Source organism: Ostrea edulis, chromosome 4 (genome assembly GCF_947568905.1).
Source record: "Ostrea edulis chromosome 4, xbOstEdul1.1, whole genome shotgun sequence".
NCBI lineage: Eukaryota > Metazoa > Mollusca > Bivalvia > Ostreida > Ostreidae > Ostrea > Ostrea edulis.
In genome coordinates, this window is record NC_079167.1 from 70,544,722 (window position 1) to 70,565,496 (window position 20,775).

The 20,775-nt window shown below is 34.6% G+C and overlaps 2 protein-coding genes across 2 annotated transcripts in view; both read left to right on the forward strand.

Annotated features, from left to right (window-relative positions):
• Positions 1 to 6,824, forward strand: part of LOC125668419 (annexin A7-like) — a 21,943-nt gene extending 15,119 nt beyond the window's left edge. The window contains exons 10-14 of the mRNA XM_048902572.2: positions 1,567 to 1,646; positions 2,564 to 2,776; positions 3,713 to 3,788; positions 4,368 to 4,480; positions 5,659 to 6,824. Coding sequence (XP_048758529.2) covers positions 1,567 to 1,646; positions 2,564 to 2,776; positions 3,713 to 3,788; positions 4,368 to 4,480; positions 5,659 to 5,781 — 605 coding nt within the window. The 3' untranslated portion in view covers positions 5,782 to 6,824. The remainder of the gene's footprint in view (positions 1 to 1,566; positions 1,647 to 2,563; positions 2,777 to 3,712; positions 3,789 to 4,367; positions 4,481 to 5,658) is intronic.
• A 5,895-nt stretch (positions 6,825 to 12,719) lies between these two features.
• LOC125670758 (RNA demethylase ALKBH5-like) lies at positions 12,720 to 18,055 on the forward strand. Its single transcript, XM_048906122.2, has 3 exons — positions 12,720 to 13,604; positions 13,719 to 13,799; positions 15,525 to 18,055. The coding sequence occupies exons 1-3, from the start codon at positions 12,802 to 12,804 to the stop codon at positions 15,853 to 15,855; spliced, it is 1,215 nt and encodes a 404-aa protein (XP_048762079.2). The 5' UTR covers positions 12,720 to 12,801; the 3' UTR covers positions 15,856 to 18,055.
• Positions 18,056 to 20,775: the final 2,720 nt, after the last annotated feature.

A 20,775-nucleotide genomic window follows, 5' to 3' on the forward strand; every position in this document is an offset into this window, starting at 1 on the left:
AGATTCTAAATTGTTAAAATCATGGCCCCCCGGGGATCGGATGGGGCCACAATAGGGGGTCAAAAGGTAAAAAAAAAAATTTTTTTTCGTTTTTCTTTTTTTTTCGTTTTTCTTTTTTTTTGATATAGTGCAGATTCAAGTTTGTTAAAATCATGGACCCCGGGGATTGGATGGGGCCTCAAGGGGGGCCTCAAGGTTTTACATACAAATTTATAGGAAAAATCTTTTAAAATCTTCTTCTCAAGAACCACTGAGCCAGAAAAGCTGAGGTTTATATGAAAGCTTCCTGATATAGTGCAGATTCTAAATTGTTAAGATCATGGCCCCCGGGGGTCGGATGGGGCCACAATAGGGGATCAAAGTTTTACATACAAATATATAGGGACAATCTTTAAAAATCTTCTTCTCAAGAACCATTGGGCCAAAGAAGTTCACATTTACATGAAAGCTTTCTGACATAGTGTAGATCCAAGTTTGCAAAAACCATGGCCTCCAGGGGAAGGTTTGGGGCCATAATAAGGACTACGGTTTTACATGCAAATAGATATGGAAAATCTTCTGATATGGACCAAGGTGACTCAGGTGAGCGATGTGGCCCATGGGCCTCTTGTTGATGTTAACCATTACAAATTTAACTGACTTATTGTTGACAGCCAAACTTTTGACTTTCTGAATGCAAGAATAAAAGCAATATTTTAGCCTTAAATCTATGTTATGTAAACAAAGACTCGAGTCTTTTCATGTAAACAAACAAACCAGTGATGTGTTAATCTTGTAATATAAAGCATCTTAATTTTACATAGTCACAAATTTTAACTTTTAGATGACATATTTTACCCAAAGAATGCTTGAAATGTGAAAGGTATAATGAATTTAGATCGATATCCATTTCTTTTGAAAATTTCGTAAACAATAACATACCGCAATATTTGTTTACAAAACAAATAATAAACTATCTAAAATGAGCTTCTGTGATAATGTATAGCCTTAATTTTTATGTGAAATCTTTTAAACACATTAGACAGTAGATTTTAATCATTAAAAGTGGGAAAACAAAATTTTGGGGGAAATCGTGAATCAGTCCCTTTAAATACATGTACATTGTACATGACTGATTGGGTGTATACCGGAATATTTGCACATGTACTTAAATGATGTAAAATGAGTAGCTTTATAGTTGCATATGAAATATAGGGAAGGATTGCACATGAAATATAGGGAGGATTGCACATGAAATATAGGGGAGGATTGCACATGAAATATAGGGGAGGGTTCAGAAGGCAATTCTCCCAGTCAGTTCAGGGTTGTTGTTTTTTTGTTGTAAAATTTGAACCAAAAATCATGTCATCTGTGGGCATAAAAAATCACATAATCATCACAAACTCCAACTTTGTCTATGTAAACTAACAAAGTAACAAATAAGCATCAGGTAAGTTCTTCATCACTTCCAAAATGATGCATTTATAGAAATGAACATCTTTTATACTGCTGGGGTGCTGACATCCATGAAATGTTGTTGAGTTCAATTGCTTCCCCACTAAACATTTGGATTACTCTGAATTTCAGACTTTGGTCGAGAGCTGGAGAGAGATTGTTCCCATGAAACTAGTGGACATTTCAAGAGGCTGCTTGTGTCTTGTTGTCAGGTAACATGTGCATTGTTAGATCATCATCAGTGAGACACAGCTGATTTGTTTCTCATTAGTCCATCTGTTTGTCTACGATTTCACTGTAAAACTTAGTAACTATAAGAGATAGAATGTTGATATTATTTTACTTCACTTGTATCAGTATCATTTGATGAATACACATACCATGAATAAAAGAAGCATTCAGAAACACCTTATTTTCATCATGGTTCCCTAACTCTTCGTTCAATGTGAAATAGTCGTCAAACAAGGACAGATTAATTTTCACGATCGATGTAAGCCATTCTATCGCAGAAAGACTAGCTGTCTAGGAAAGAAGACTAAATCCACTAATCACTACTGTCTGCAATATCTGCAATGTTTCCATGAACTTAATATAAATTTATCTAAATCTTGCCAGTCATCAAACATGTATTTTGAACAAAAGTCATGCTGTAGATTTTATTTAATAATGAACACAAATAATCACACGCAGGTGAATAAACAATTAAGACTGAAAACAAACTCTTCTTAGTGACGGTATTAATGCTACACGTGTATACACAATTAAGACTGAAGACAAACTCTTCTTAGTGACGGTATTAATGCTACAAACTCTTCTTAGTGACGGTATTAATGCTACACGTGAATACACAATTAAGACTGAAGACAAACTTTTCTTAGTGGCGGTATTATGCCATGGAAGGCAACACATTTGTTTCTTGAAACCCTCTAGTGTTGTCGTGTTGATTTCCATCATAGATAACTTGCCACAATTGGGAAGGGGGGGTGGGTGAAAAATTCATCAATAATGTTCAGTGTGATTCCTGCACACAATTTTCAGAATATTTTCAGTGTAATAGTCAAGAAAACTAAGAATAAGTAGTCTAAGAGTTGACATACTTGCTATAAGCATCCATTTTGTTTTACTGCAGGCAAACAGAACGGAGTTGACAGACAGTCAGAGACAGATGCTGATGCAGCAGGGACCTGAGGCAGTTGTGGACCGGGCTCTGGCCCAGCAGGATGCCCAGAAACTGTACCAAGCAGGTGTCAAAAAGATAGGCACTGACGAGTCTGCCTTCCTGGCGGTGTTGTCCATCAGACATGAGTTCCAGATGAGGGCCACGTTTGAAGAGTATCAAAAGGTGAACTGTGTATCAACAGGTGTAATAATACACAAGTATCAAAAGTTGTAATCACACATGTATATGGAAGGGTAAATTGACACGTGTGCATCAAAAGGTATAATGTCACACATGTTGGACATGTGTGTGTAAGATTTGCTCGTTCTCTGATATAATAGACTGGAAGATGTTTCTACAGAATGTGAGTACTTGTTCACTTGTGTACTTTTCTACTAGAAATCATCAGATGATGACAAAATATCAAGTTTCTTTATCCCAAAATAAAGTTCTCAAAACTGTTTCAGGGCAATTTTTAGAAAGTTTTATCTATTTTTACATGCACATACATTGACAAAGACTCTTACAAAACCTGACTTTGAATTATACATGTATCTTAAGGAATGAATTTGATAGCAAAGTATGCTATATGTATATACATGTAGGTTGAGAAGCAGTCTATACAATTTTTGTAAATGAGATATGTTGTTGAATATGTTTTTTGAGTTGTGTAATGTATATAAAGTGTTGTGTCATAATCCAGCTACGTTTTTTGCTATCAAATTTTTTCCTTACAATGTAATTCATCACTGATAAAATGTGATTCTGATTGTTCTCTAAACAAAAATGTCAAGAATTTTACAGTAATGTCAGAATGCTCTATGTAGCAAGTTATGATATAGAAAAATGAAGCTTTAATTGTCGCTCAGCGAATCAACTTTGGTGAATACTGTATGTATATTATTATAGCGTTTTTAAAATTCAGTGCAGTCAAAGTAGAGCTGATGTTTTGGCGTAATCATGAGTTAGCGCTTCTTCTATGGATAAATTTGAATTAGCACTCTTCCTTCTCTGCGAAAACCACTAAAATTTGAGCCTCGTGAAAAAAAGTACATGTACAGTATATTGTATAAATAAGATTAGATTGTATGTGATAAGAATCATTATTTCTTTTTTCAGCTTTCCGGAAAGGATATTCTGAGTTCAATAAGTTCTGAAATGTCGGGAGATCTAGAAGATGGATTCAAGGCATTAAGTAAGGACATTTTAACCCCCACCCCAAGATCGAAGAGGGGATGTATTGTTATTGGTCTGTCTGTCCATCTGTTTCTTTCTATCCTGCTGTCTGTCTGCCTTTCTCAATGAACTTAAACTTTGGTCAAAACTTTGAAACTCTACAAGATATTGAAACTTCTTACATGATGAACTGAAACGTCATGTTTTGTGACCATTCACAGTTAAAGTCATATATCAATGCTCACAGTAAAACTGTGAACCATGGTGTTTTGCAAATGTAACATTTTATAAGCTAGGAAAATTAAGACTAAAATCTGTTTGACAGTAGTACTGTATTTAGGCTGTGTATTTTCAATATTTTTTTCGTGTCGGACTTCAATCTGCTATATACATGTATTTGGTTCATTCTATGGATGCACTTCCCAACAAATCGACAAGAGATGAAGTGATGAGGATGTAACTTATACCATGCAATCAGAATTATATTTTGGATGCTCTTATAAAACTTTTACTGTTTTTGTTTGGGTTTTTTTTGCATTCAGCATGAATAATATTCGGGATTATCATGTTTAATTTGAATTATTTTATTTCTTTACAGTTCAAAGTGCAAAAAATCGACCCAAGTTCTTCTCAGACAAGCTCTACAAGGCGATGCGAGGGATTGGAACCAATGACTCCAGTCTTATTAGGATTATTGTATCTCGATCAGAGGTACAGTGCTGTAAACCAAGTTTTAATTATGAGATACAAGATATAGCCATAAGATTAGCGAGCAGCCATTTTTTTTATAAATATTTGCTCTCAGAAGCCTGGCAATTTCTTTATACAGAGGGTGTAAATTGCTCATGCATATTTTTTTTCACAAATATGTTTTTCATGAACAATGCATGTACGTGGTTACATTCAGAACAGAATTTTAGCCTTTTGTAGCACAGGCAATTTTATCACTTGGATTCGAATTTTCTATTAAAAAATACTCTTTAATAGTAAATTCCAACCCAAGCGATGATTTGCCTGTGTTTTGTAGCAGTATCTATATTCTAATACAGGGATTTAGTATCAGAATATCATAATGAATTCAGAATGTGGTGAAGGTGCTGTATTCTTGGAATTTTGTGCGTTTTGTGGGTGATTGATTACTGCAAATGGTTTTAATTTCGTGGTGCTAAAAGTTCGTGGTTTTGTTTTCGCGGAATTCAAATTTTATTTTGATTACTGGTAACTGTTGAAAACATATTGTGTCACACTTGCAAAACAATACGGCACTATCGAGATACGGATCCACTCGACTTTTATCGCGCGTTGAACGTCATTTGTAGGGCATGTCACTTCCGGATTACAATAACAACTAAGTAAACAAGCATGGAATTCTTCAATTGCTATCAAATTCCTGCATTTAAATGCTATCTTTGAAAGAAAGGAATTACTACAACCATTTTATTGGAAAATGCATTTGATTAAGATATGGGAGTTGGCGAGGGAAATAAATCTAGGGAATATCTTGAGGATATCGGTAAAACATCACGCCTTGCATCCAGTGATATGCGTCTAAATGCACCTTTTCCCCTCCATCTAATTTACACCCAGGTACTAAGCACCAATAGTGACTAAGATCGTCATCGTGGGACTGCGCTTAGCTCTTTACGGACCGTCTGTAAGCTAAACACCATTTGTATCGTTGTCAGCTTTGCCCTACAATTAATTATTATCACATGACCGTGGTGTGTAAACATCAAATATAATCGGTCGTTCTGGCACATCCCGAAAGTTCTGTATTGCGGTTGTTTTAATTTCACGGGAAAATCCCCAACCGCAAACATAGCGAAATTAAAACCACCGCAATCATTTCCCCATTTACAGAATTTGGAATTCCATTTTTCTTATTTCAGATTGATTTACAGAACGTTAAAGATCAGTATATGAAAGACTATGGGAAGACTTTGAATGCTGCTGTTTCCTCGGAAACCAGCGGGGACTACAAAAAACTCTTGCTGGCTCTGGTTGGACACTGAACACTACTGCTGGACAATACTACTTATACAACTATAGACAGCTTTGAAATTTATGATAGCATTAGCAGCTACATTTTTACAATAAAGCTTTTCAGCAATGTTAACTTTGGATCCTGGTTTACTATAGATATATTTATATTGAAGCTTTCTTTTGCATGGTAGGTACCGGTATGTTTTAGTCAGAAAAAACGTGTTTGTATTTATGCCCTTGGGACATGGACACGATTTGAGCTGCTTAACAAAGGTATTACTAATGATCAGCAAAAATTTGAATGTCAGTAGTCACGGTACATGGGAGATAATGAGGTCACAATTTAAGTCCTTGTTATGTGAACAAGGCTCATGCCATGTTTTTGTTTACATAGGTTAAATAAACCAGTAAAAGTTTTGTTTAAAGCAGATTTTTTCAATTTATAAGTGAATTCTTAACACAATTATATACTTTCTAGTGTTTGGCACATCTTATTTTGTTTTAAACACGCTATTTTCTATTAAACAGTCTAATGTAAACAAAAAATGACAGAGCCTTGTTTACATAGCAAAGAATTGCGAGTGCTGTATCTCACTTATAACTCAAAAACTGATATTCAAATTTTGGTCGAACATTAGAAATACTTTAGTTAATCACTGTAAACAATAAAAATTGAAAAATAGAATTGAAATTTTTTAGCTCAAATCGTGTCCATGCCCCTTTAAATATATGGTTATTAATTTGATAAGCTTTAGCAATGTTGATTTAAGATTTGAATAGAATTGTTTTTTATAAGTAAGTGTTTTTTAATGGTGTACATGTTTATCAAACTTTCTCAATTTCTGAACAAATTTGTACTTTTCTGTTTATTGTATTTATGACTATGATTGGATCTTATGGTCTTTAGATGTATGAGAGGTTTTTTTTTGTTTTTTTTCTACTTCACATGCACTGCTAATTCCACGGTAACATCAGCGTATGCTCCAGCCATTGCTGGGATGTTCATTTTAGTCTGGAGCGGTGTTTGATTGCTTTATCTACTTTATTATTTAATAAATATACAAAATAAAAACTTTAGTGTAAACTTGATTTTAAGACGATTATTAAGCATCTTGAACAGGAAAATAATATGCGTGTTTTTTTAGCCGATCAGTACAGAAAAAAAGCAGCAGACACCATTTTCCTTAGACTGGATTAAAGGAAAATGTCGTTTTTCTCGTGATTATGAGAAAAGATCTCGAAATTACAATATGAGGAACTATTTCATCAAAATGATAAACCGACAGATTGTTACCATGATAGTTTAATGTTACATTATTGTTTTTATGCATCAGGAAGGAAAGATTTTTTGGAAGTAGTGTACCAGGGTATGTATATTATCATTGAGGATGACTTGACCGTGTCTGTTACAGATATGGTGCGCTCATGAATTAAAGAGATCATCAAATCATTTATACTGAGCTCTAAATGAAATTTTGCAATTAATAATTCCACTTCATTAAAGAACACAACAATTGAATTGATGAGAGCAAGAACTGAACTGATGCGCGCATTAAATCTAGTATTCCTCTTCTCAATCGAATTAATGAGCGCATCGAGTCAATTACTGTGTGCAATAATTGGATTGATGAGAGCAATAATTGATTTGATGCGGTCATCAATTCAATTATTGCGCGCATTAATTGAACTGATATCTTCAATAAGGTAAAGATATCTTTAATTAAATTTTTGCGCTTCATACCCATAAGCTATTAAAGGATTAAACATCTGTTAATATTAGGTGATATAATTATGTCCACTGAATGAAACCGATATCTCGAAAATATCTTCCGGATCTGAAAATAATAAATATGTTATTTAAAGAAGTGAAATAAGAAGAAACGATTTATTTGCAGGCCTGCGTTGTAGAGATGAATAAGGCGTATAAAATATGTATACAGGTTAAATTTCATGATTTGAGGATACCGGGTATAGGCTTCTAAAAACTATTACATGCTTTACTTGAAAGAAGATGGGCTTACCTCACTTTACTTAAGAACTAATAATGAAAAATATGATAGATTTATATATGTGTGCAATTGTAAGAAAAATATTGAGACAAACAAGAAAGCAAATATTCTAATATATCAAAATAATTAACGAAATAACAAAATGTCCTTGATTTCGAGGCATCGATATTCCTTGTATAGGAGGGAAAGCATTTCCCCTTGATGTTTATCGGCTTTCGTATTCATGAGTGTTTTCGTATCACAAATAACTCCTTTGCTTACAGTAAAATGATGTGAAGTGATCTTTTTTAATAATACTTAACTATATTTTCAGTTTAATCAAAAGCTAAGTTTACATGTACTGACTTATATTGTAAACAGTAGAACAAATAAACAGCAAGAAATTGGCAAAATTCACGGAATAAAGAAAACTCTTAAGTGATCTGAGAATCCTAAATTACTAATTTATCTTATGACATTATGTATCATACTTTACAAGTGCTAATTATTAGGTCAAAAAGGTTAAACATCTACTAAAGTATCTATCTATATCTAAAACAAGCGAGGACTGACCATTAAAAATAATAACAATCTGGTATTTAAAACAAAATGTGATCCTAATATCAACACACATACACACGTTAGATTTAAATACCTAATTGTGGCCTCCCGGCTACGAGACTGTGTTCTTACATTAGGAAGCTATCTGCAAACCATAACTTTTGGGTGAGGTGATTCTTTAAAATCGAAGACATTCTGAAAATATTACATCCTAATTGGAGGAAGCTGTGGTCGTTCGTTTTACTAAAGAATCGCTTTCATTCGTGATCGAGGATGCTTTGTGCCGAGTTTGGTTGAAATAAGTCCTATAGTTCTCGATTGTGAAGTTTACAGCCAACAGACCGACGGTGATACAGTTTGATCAGATCAGAAAGTCTGCTGAGCTAAAAAAAAAAAAAAATAATAATAATAATAATAATCGCTTGCCTTAATGGACAGATCGAGACTTGAGTTTTCTCTACATGTATATGATCTGCCGATTGGAATTTTGAAAGGCAGGAAAGATTTCATTATCTTTATAACTAGTCATTAGATGCTTTGTGGTAAGCGCCATCTTTTGGTTAATTATATGAATACAATACATGTAGGATGGACAGGCCACATTTCCCTCACAAAACTAATTGATCATGGATTACGTGATACTGTGCACACACAATCTACCGCAAACGTGTCCACTCTACACATGTGGGAAAAGATTAGCGATAGTTAGAACCTGTCTTTTCGCACGTTCCGTTTAATGTAACAGTGATATATTATATATAGAACTTAATTCGCTGGTTTTTCCAACCGCCATGCTGCTAAGGAGTGCCTACATTCATACTGACATTTTCTTCCAAATTTCCAATAATCTTACAAGACAAGTTCTACAAACTACATCAGTATGACATCACAATACCGAACAACCAATCACGTTAATTAAGATCACCCTCGAAGTTAATTTAAATCATCTAAACAAATATTGTGTAAATATACATCATGATAAGAAACGAGCAAAGAAGGAATGAGACAATGTATGTATCTTTTTAAAATTAATTACAGAAGATGAAAACAAGTGTTGTACAGGTGATAATTAGGTGTACTAATTAAAATCGGGAAAGAAGACGTATAGTTTATATATCTAAACATTCATATGACGCGATATGGTCGTACCGTGCTGCTATGTACATCTCTTAGGAAGCGAATGTTAATCTGAATATATGCAAGTCGGTTCCGTCATAACGAGAGATAGTGTTTTTAATCGTTCTTGCACCTAGTAGGAAAAGATAAAGGTCCTAAGGACAGAGACCGCAAAGTTCGGCACTAAGCAGAATATCGTGGTCAATCACAATATTCCACCTTGAGCATCTCGGATAGCGACCGTTTCTAAACAAGGGGTTGAGATGTGCTAAAAAATGATTGACAAATTTTCACCACATATGAGACAAGACAAGATTTCAGAGGAGACTGAGGAAAAATCCATAGTTTGGTAATCAATATACAAACTACTATTTCATGGACGTTTTCCAAATAGTTTGCTGGGGTCTTCCCGCCGTAATAGTAATAGCGAATAGGAGGAAGGATCTGAAAACATCAGTTGACGTTTGGAGTCTAGATGACAATCTGTGATTGCTACTTTGATACCTGTTTTCCATAGACACTTTGGAGGAAAGTAACCATCTTATAGATAGAGTAAGAGGCGCTGGTGGAGGTTATACTTGAAGAGTAAAGCGATAACATCATAGATAAAACCGAAATGTTAGAGTTCAGGACACTACCTGTAATACTAGAGGTCCATGGGACACATCGCTCACCTGAACAGCAGTTCCTAGCAATAAACAAGTTTGAGCAAAACTATCATTGTACAAGCTGTTTGATTAAGAAAAAAACCTTTTTAAAGGTCACGACTATAAATTCATTAATTATCAAATTTAATTATCAAACTTGACAACTAATTCATTAATTATCATATGCACTCGTAGACGGGTATGTTACCAAATCTCATCTAAGGATGCTTTGTGCCAAGTTTGGTTCCCTATACGTACATTCGCATGTAAAACTTTTATCCCTTATGGTGGCCCCACCCTACCCCAGGTTTCATGATTTTTACAAACTTGAATCTTTACTTTGTCAAGAAGCTTTCATGTATTTCAGCTTTTCTGGCCCAGTGGTTCTTGAGAACAAGATTTTTAAATGACCCCACCCTGTTTTTGCATTTTTGTGATTATCTCCCCTTTCAAAGGGGCGTGGCCCTTCATTAGAGCAAACTGGAATACCCTTCACCTAAGGATGATTTGTATCAAGGATGATTGAAAATGGCCCAGTTGTTTTGGAGAAGATTTCCCTATACACTATATATATCAGCATGTAAAACTTTGATTCCCTAATGTGGCCCTCCTCTGCTCTATTCTAGGATGATTTATATCAAGTCTGATCAGATGGTATAGTTAATCATTCACTCTGACCATTTCGTCCGATAATCTATACTCATGTTTTGCAAGAGAAAATACATCTTCGCTAGCCCAGGGCTTTCGGTCCACTCCGCACCCCATGTATGGGACTGAAAAACCCTTTACGAAGCTGGAAAAAATCATCTGCAGGAGATTTCCAAACGCATTTTCTTTCTTGCTACAAAATTATACACATAGAAAGGATGGTTTGACACTTTGTGTTAACTGATCAGCCAGTGGTTTATCAATGACACCATTGTTGAATTTCTCACCAAACTCGTTTGAACAGAGTACAGGAATTCAATGGTACCAACGCTTCAAATTTTTACCATGGGTAAATAGGTGATGGTGCATGTATCGTTGGTTTTACTCTAAACACACCCATAGTTAGGGGCCTCGGACACTTCATATCAGAGAACTGACCGAGCCTTACGCTTGACTGAATCCATTGAACAATTATATGTAATGATACACATATTGATATCAAATTAACAAGAGATTCACAAGCCTTATCGGTCATTTGAGTATTAGTTATAGTATCACTAGTCCCAAGGCCTATGGAATCTAGAAAAAAATATCCTATTTTGAATACTAATATTCGACAAAAGTACAAATATAATTTTTAAGAAGACATCTCTTTTGAATGCCTTGAGGTAAGAGCCGAAATAGTGATGAAAGGCTTTACATAATATGATATATGTAAAATTAACACGATATGACTTATTTGGACCCGTCCTAGAATACCATATTGAACAGCAAACTTCAAGAAGTATTTCAAATGATAAAGAAAATGTAATCACTATAGTAATTATGGCTCCACCCTGGAACCAGACCTTTAGCCCCTAGGATCACATTTTGGTAAAGGACTACCTACTCCTTATGAATTATATCGATTTAGTTTCAATTTAGTATAAATAGCATTTAAAGAAAAGGTTTTATCTATAAATGTTTTACACATATTTACTACATATACCAAGTTTGGCCCCTTCCTGGAGTCAGAACCTCTATCACGGGAATCATGAAATTTACAATTTTGGTAGAGGCCTTCCTGCTCTATATCACCATGCATTTAGTTTTTCTTGCGCATGTCAGTGCGGTTGTAGAGAGGGCGATCTTTGAAAAGTGGCCAATTTTTGGCAGTTTTTGGTCCGCCCCAAAACCCCAGGGGTGCAGGAATCCTGAAATTTACAATTTATGCAACCCCCCCCCCCTTTTTTTTCTAAGAATGCTTCATACTGAATTTAAAAGAATTGAAATGTTAGTCATCAAGGACTTAAAAATTCTCAAATGTTAACACATTTAATAACTGACCATTTTGGTCCCACTCTGATGACAAAACCCTAGCTAACCCTGGGATCATCGATTACAATTTTGGGAAAGGACTAGGGCTCTTTCTAAATATCCATTTAGTTTTGATTTAATTCCAAAATTAAGCACTATTGAATAAGATGTCATCTAAATGTTTTACGCATATACACTATATACCTAGTTTGGTCCCACTCCTGGCTCAGGACCTCTACCCCGGGGATCGTGAAATTTACAGTTTTTATATTTAATTTTAATTCTATATTGTATACATTTGACAAAAACTAAAATTGAATTGTCGAACGTCATAACAATTTTTTTTGGTCGTATTTTTTCTTTCTAAGTCTTCAAACAATTTTATTTTCTTTATTGATATTTTCAGTTTTTATGATATTTGAAATATACTACATTGGTTTAAAATATTTTTTTCATTGATCTAACGTTTTTCATAGATATACATGTACTTTTTGATTTAAAAAGAAATGGAACGTCTGTTTGAGGCGTTTAGGCATGTTTTATCAAAAATTTATAGCATGCATCAAATCACAGTGAAATTTGGACTCAAAATATCTTTTCTTTGCAAACAAAACACCTTTTTTTTTTTTATCATTCCTGAAAAAGAAATATTTAGAAATTCGTATCCATGAAATGATTTAGTTTGTTTCACTCTTTCGATGGTGAAATCATATTTCATAAGAGGTGTTTCAACAAGCCATTAAATAAAATTTTGGTGTAATGAGTTTTTTTGTTTAATTTTTTTTTTTCACTTATGAGCTTTCATAGAAATGTGCTGACGGTGCCTTCATATTTTCCCGCGAAAATTGTGTTTTTCGAAGTGCATTCTGGGAGACACGGAAAATGTGCCAAGATGGCTGAAAACTTCAAGGATTTACGTCTGAAGCTACAGTCTCCACAAAATAACACATCATCAAAGCATAACAAGGACAAGAAGTCAGACAGGTCTAGGAAACATTCCTCGAATGGCGAATACAAGTCTAAGTCACACTACCAAGACTACGACAACAGCTGGCACCATGCCGAAGAGTTAAGTAAGGTTCACGCTGGAATCAAGCAACGTCGCTTGTTTACCGATGATCAGTGCGAAGAAATTGAGAAGAAAATAAACGACACGGTCAAAATTGCAGATAAAGGAACATACAAGCAACACACAGTCGACAGGGCCCCTCTTCGGAACAAGTATTTCTTTGGGGAGGGATACACCTATGGATCCCAGTTGCAGAAGAAGGGTCCAGGAATGGAACGGCTTTACCCGAAGGGCGAAGTGGATGATATTCCGGACTGGATTCACGAACTTGTTATCAAACCTTTGTACGACGCGAAAATCGTACCAAAGGGTTTTGTCAATAGTGCTGTCATAAACGATTACATGCCTGGTGGGTGTATCGTGTCGCACATAGATCCACCCCATATTTTCGACCGCCCCATTGTATCAGTGTCTTTTTTCAGTGATAGTGCTCTTTGTTTTGGTTGTAAGTTTTCTTTTAGGCCAATCAGAGTATCTCAACCAGTCCTGTGTTTACCTATTGACAGGGGATGTGTCACAATGATCAGGTAATTGTGTGACTGAGGCGATAGCGATATATTCAACAAACCTATTTTTCTACGAAGTATGTTGCATTGTATTCTTGTTACTTGAGCTCAATATTGTATCGTTATATTTTCCAGCGGTTATGCAGCAGATGATATTACACACTGTATACGTCCTCAAGATGTGGTGAAGAGAAGAGCAGTCATTATTTTACGAAGGTAATATTTGCCTTGAGAAGTCAACTTTAGAGTGTCAGATACTCTGTAGATATTTAAGAAATAAATTTCATTTATGAAAATACATGAGGGTATGAACTGCAAGGCTTTACACCGGCGTCACTGAGCGCTGTGGTTAACATTTGAAACCATTGGGACCATATGTGGACCCCTATTAACTTTTAAAGTTTACAGGCCCACAATTTGATTCATGGGCACACATTGTATTCCGCTTGCTGTATCTTGACAGTCATGGCCGATCTTGATCATTTGTTCTTATATTCATGGAAGTAATGGTCTCTTTTATTATAATTTCTTTTCTGGAGTTTTAAAACTCTTTTGATAAATCCCGACATTGTTTTTATAAATACACGGCTTGTCTAGGTCACATATGCTTGACGTAACCTGTGCTCTTAGCATCTGCTTTGCACACGGCACGAATAATCTTGGATAAACATAACATTTTATGGAAAAGGAGAGTACATTATTTAAAATGAAAATGTTCTGGGTGGAAATTTGGTCTCCATGTAGGCGAGCTGATCTAATCGCCCATGTAGCAAATATTACTTGCATAGGCGAGTGGTTATCCACAACCCTGGGCTTACTTCATGAAGTGTGTTGGTGCTTGTGAAAAGTATGGCGATGTGAAGCATTGCAGTTGATACCTAAATGTATTTTCAAAATTGAAATTTATTCCTTGTATAAATTTCCATTGTACTTTCATTTGTCGCAATTCCTAGTAACTGTTAGGCCTTAGAATAGACATTTATGAAGATTCATATGTGCAATAACACATGAGGAAATAGCTATCCTTACAATTTGTAGAGATACCAAGGCAAAAACAGTAGAAATGTAAGCTTACTTGTAATGTTGGTAAACAGTGAAACTTCTCCAAACTGGCCCCTTCGAAAAGGCGAAAAACGGTTCTCCCTGAATATCCACTGATTTTCAAAGTCCTGGCAGAAATCTTAACATTTCCTTGCAAAGAAATTCTTACAAAACTGGCCACCCCTGAAAACTGGACTCCAGACATTTGGCCACTTTTTGAAGACAAGAAAATGTTTGCCAGAGGGTGATCAAGGTCGGTTAGTTGTAAAAAATAACTGGCCAGGTGAGAGATTATCAACAGTATCAAACGGCATATTGTTGCACCATACTATCGTACGGATATAAGCAGTAGTTGATAAAGAACAAACCCATGACTGTTATTGATAATTATCAAAAGATAAATTAATATTCTTGGTTTCCATAGACTTCAAATTCCTTAGAACTATTAAAATTACAATTTCATATTTACTACTGTACTTTTCAAAAATGTACGGTGAAAACAATTTTTATAATGAAGTAAGCGATGAACGTAAACAGAGTTTTTATAGGTACATGTAGGAGGAATTCCAAAAACAGGCCCAGGTGTTTTCTTTATGTATCCTAGATTTTCAGTTTAAAATTAAAGGATTTCAGCGAGAATATTCCTTGTAATAATTACCTGTAGGCTAACTAATTTGATCTCCACTGATAATTTATCATAGATCACCAGAAGAAACTAAACAGTACATATTTTGTGAAAATTGAGATAAAATGTCTCTAATTGCTAAATTCTTGGTAAACTGGCCACTCCTCTAAACTGACCGTTTTTTTTTTTTGGTCCGAGAGCTGGCCAGTTTAGAGAAGTTTCACTGTATGTCTAGATGTTCTGAATATTAGTGTAATACTACGTGACTTTTGCAGAGTTTTCCCAGATGCCCCAAGACTAGAACCAGTCTCAGAAAAACAGATTTCTCGGAAACGTAAGCGAAACAGTTCTGTATCTGATTCTGATGATGACCACCACAGAAAAAGCAGGAGAACTGTGTCCATTCAGAAAAGCAAGCATCGTTCAAGTAGTTACCAGTCCTCAAAGGTGAGGAAAACAGAGGGAATTAGTCACATTCAGCCAGTCAGTAAAACCAGCGACAGTCAGGACAGCAGCGAGGAGGATGTAACAGTCACAACACCGAAAAAGAGCATTCGACAAGTCCGAGTGTCTCGAATGGCTCGACATAGAAAACTCTGTTGGTAGTTTGTTAAACTTGAGAGTAGACAAGGTTTTTTTGATTGTTTTGGTTGCCAAAGTATACATTGACTAGTGCAGTGTGCACATGTGTATTTCTGATTTGCTGTAAAAAGAATTTAAAATATCATTTGAAAGATAAAAGGTCTTTATCTTTTTCGGAAGTCACAAGTCTACATTTTTCTTTGTGTAGTTCATGTGAAGGGCATGGTATAAAATTTGTAAAAAGGAAGTACTTTTTAAAGTCATTGAATTCACAAGACATGGATGAAGAGAATTTTGTTCATTAAATATTTGGTTGCTTGCATTTTGAACATGTCTACTTGCATCATACCACAGAAGATTTGAGTGATGATAACATTTTCAGTAAAATCGCATGCAAAATATGTACTGTAAGTGAAAATCAGATCTATTTTCAGTTTGCTGAATTGTCCTAACAGTCATACTATTATTATGAACGATCTTTCTTTTAAAAGATGTAATTACGTTATGATTCGTGATCATTTGATGAGTTTGATGCCAGTGATATGCTGATTATTGTCCTGTCAGTAAATTGTATGTTAAATCACCCTGATCCATAGAATTGTACAAATGTGTATTGTTACATTGGTCTGCAAAACATTTATTCAATGCACTTAAACAGTGTGTAGAAATGAAAACCTTTTCCGTCATTACTGCGTGCTCTTATTTCAGTGTGAATATCATGACATTCTCTAGAATTCATTTTAGTGTGCATGATTTTTTTTTTCCTGTTGAAACACCACTTTTCTGTTCCATCGTTGTCATTATAAGGGTGAATCCTCATGATCATGTGTATTGTCTGTATGCTTTTTCAACATAAAACATGCATTAATTGTTTATTCAACAAAAGTCGAAAAGGAGAAAGAAAGTTTAGAATTGATATGTATGATGCTGTTAATGATGATAGTTAAAACAATGTAGTGAAAAGCTATAGCTGACATCTGATGTTATTGGTGCATGCTCATGTAGATGTGCTGGATGTGTCGTCATTCGATTAGGGTCGGCGTAAAGCAGCACTTTTATTAAGTGGAATTATGTGTTCATAGAAAGATGTGCTTTAAAGGATTTCCCCTGCAACTTACGATAGAGATTTTGTTCAGTGCAAGAGAAATGGGCATGTACAATGTAACCATACCCTCTCTTGCATTACAAGTGTATATGTGATATAATGTAATCACAGTCGTGGATATATCAAAGCAGAATTTTCAGTTTTTATCAAATATTGTCCCATAGATCTTTGAATTTGTAAAAGATGAAAATATTGAGATGTGCACTCGATTAGAAATTTAATTACAATATTATTTTTCATTTTACAGCAATGTTTCTGGTGGTTTGAAATGCTTATGTTAGGCATCTTTCAAGTTTGTCATTGTATGAAAGAAATCAGATTGTTCTGTCAAAATTCTTTTACAAACATTTGGGGGATGTATTTTTGCGTACAAATTGTGTATAAACTACACTATTCTGTCTCAATACTGCCTTGGACTTTAATTAAAGCAATTAGAAGAACAATCATTAATTAACTCTTAAAAGTGTATAGTTATGATTATTGATATGAAAATAGGGTAATCATTTATTTAAAAAAGAAAATCAAAAGACATGGGACTTGCAGAGTTTTAGAATTTTGAAAACTTGTTGTATCTTATGCATGGCGGACAAATAGTTTCATTGGTTACTATCAGTGGTAACCAGAGTGGAGTTGTCTCAGTTGGGTAGAATCCTTCAAATGGCCATAACTTCGTTATGTTAAATTACATCTTTTGAAGCCATCAGGGAGATATTTATCATATTGTAACATCTGTTAGAAGTAGAGATCACAGTGAAAAGTTGGAGGTCAGCAATTCCTTAGACATTTCAACTGTAGCAAGATATATAAATATGTGCATGAATTTTCAACATGCACATAGCACTATAGAAGAATCTAGATATAGCTTATGAGAAAGCAGATCAGCTTGTAATCAGTAGGTTGTAAATATCTCGAGAATATAAGTCATATTTCATTATTAAAGTGATCTTTTTTTTTGTTGTAGGAAAAAAAGTTGGTATATATTTACAGTCATGTTAACTTCAAATTTTGTTTGATTGTCTTTTTTGATGATGCTAAGTACTTTTATATACAGTTAAATATAACTTTGTTGTCTTTATGTGAAGTATTCATACATGCAGAATTAAAGAAAACAGTTTTGGACTTCTTTGTCTTTAAAAATTGATGTAAAATGTTGCATGCAACATACTGCCAGGTGTAAGTTGTGCTATAGTAAGTGAAATAAATTCTATGGTTTGAGAAATTATACTTTGCTAAAAAAAAATTATATATATAGAAAATAATAAATCATGATATTTCAATCAAAGGAGCTGTATTGTGTGGAGATAACTTGATAATCCATGGTATTTGAGATTTCCTTTGGAAACTCAAGATTGAGAGACCTGAACTTTTTAATATTATGAAAAACAGTTTGTCACAAAAACAGACCATTATTTTGTGGTCGGATGATGGATAGAAACAGTTTGTCACAAACATTTGGTTGTCAGATGATGAGAAGGAACAGGGTGTCACAAAAACTGACCATTATTTTGTCAGATGATGGATAGAAACAGTATGTATATCATTTGACTGATCCTCGCATCTTTTGCTCATGCATCTGAACAACGCCTTGATTACAAATTAAATGAAATTTCAAATTCTATTTGAGCAAAAGCAATGAAACTTCACGTGGAATTTTTTTATGAGTAAAGGGTGACCCTCACAATTTCCAGATATGTCTCGAGTATTCACAACGAGTCTTGAATTAAAAGTTCAAAGCAATTATCACGTGGTGTGAAAGGTGAAGATAATGAACAGTGATCAATCTCACAACTCCTATAAGCAATACAAAATAGAGAGTTGGGCAAACACGGACCCCTGGACACACAAGAGGTGGGATCAAGTGTCTAGGAGGAGTAAACATATCCTGTCGATTGGTCTCACTCGCCGTGAGCCCTATATCTTGATCAGGTAAACTTAGTTATCCGTAGTCAAAATCATGGTTTCTGATACATTTAATATTGTTTGAGGTTTAGCAATGAAATTTTTACCGTGATGTAAGATTGACCACAATTAACATTCGAAAAACAGTTTCCAAATGATATCTGAAATGGTGATCACGAATAGTTTTCATGAATTTTAGAAAGACCGTTTTTTTTTCATTCACAAGAGGTGGGCGTGATGAGCTTGTATAGCCAAGGACATATCGTGTTTGCGTAACTTCATAGAATAGAGGATGTATGAGACAACCATTTGGCTAAGTTTTAAACGCCTACCATAGTGGTTTGGAGCATTGCATCTATCCGTTTAATAAAAACTACTTAAAAGGTTATGGATCACAAATCTCTGTACAAATGTTTCCAATGAGTAGAGGAAGAAGTCTATTAGTTTCGAGGCCAAAAGTTACGTGGCACAATCTATCTTTAGCCAGTTGCTTTATCTCGAACATTACTTCGTTTACCCGATGAAGATATGTACATGTAGGGCTCAAAGCTATGGAATGCCAAATTAACATAATTCATATAATTAAACATATATTTATTTGAGTGATTGTTTTTCACTCATACTGAGACTTTACTGTAGGTGAAGTACCACAAATTTAGACCTATGCTTATCGCTCAGGGCCGTAGCACAGCGACACGGGACCTCCGTTTTTAAGGTCATATCCAAAAGCACTTCTAAATGCTCAGCGTTTGGTGAAAGAACAAACACTACCTATTTTACCGTCATAGGTTTGACGTGAGCAGGGCTTGATCTCACGACCTCGTGGTTACGAAGCGAACGCTCTACCACTGCGCTACCGCGACCGGTTTAGTTATTTGAAGATTTCGTCAAGTTCACTTGATGGCCTTAACAATTCAAATAGATGTCTCTTCAAATAATTGATTATATCTTAAATTCTGAATCATTGCGCGCAATTTAATTGAATTGTTGCTGGTATTGATCATTTTGCTGAATTGATGAGCGCTATAATTGAATCGTTGCTCTCTCAAAATGAATTGATATCAATGCAATGCAATTGAAGAGAGCAATGATGCTTGTTCCTTGGGCGTGTCAAACCTGTCATAACAGGACGAGATTACCTCAAAATCGAAGATGAAACATAAACTGGGGGATGTAAATAAAATTTTGAATCATTGATCAAGAAAGTAAATTTTTATTCAATTTTCCATGCTTATTTTACATATATGTAGATGTTAAAAATTAGCGTTCTTTTTTAAAAAAACAAATTATCCAAAAAAATTAAGGAATATACAACATTTGAATTAATTGCAAGTCCTTATATTTCCTTTTTTTAAAATAAAAAACCTAACTGTATCTCAGAAATAATATGATCCTTAATTCTGGTGCTTAGACAACTAGAAATAATTTTATATAGTACATTCAATAAGGTTATAGTACGCCCATGTTTTAAACATTGTTTAGGTTTATCCCTTTTGGCAAGCATGAGATAATTCCTAGGCTTTGTGAGATAGGTAGTTCTTTTTTTTCCCCTTTTTTTTATAAAGTACACAGTTAATGGTTTTGACAACAAAAAGTTTGATGTCTTTCTAAAAACAAAACCTTGAAGAATTCAGCGGTATATCCATCACTACATGGGGATTTATTATGAAAATAAAAATGTCCTTATTCCTACATGTATCATAAATTACAAAATTGAAATGCATATCTAGAGGTGTAAATATTGACAATGTAAATTACATGAAACAGAAATGAAAAAATCATGCAAATTAATGGCGTCTTCATTTAAAAAAAATCATACGCCACAAAATGTCCTTTCCACACACTTGTTTATGTCAACTTTACTTTAAAACTACCACAGTAGCTACGGATTAGTTCACACCAATTGTTAAACCGTTCTTGGCACACTGATTTTGACTAAG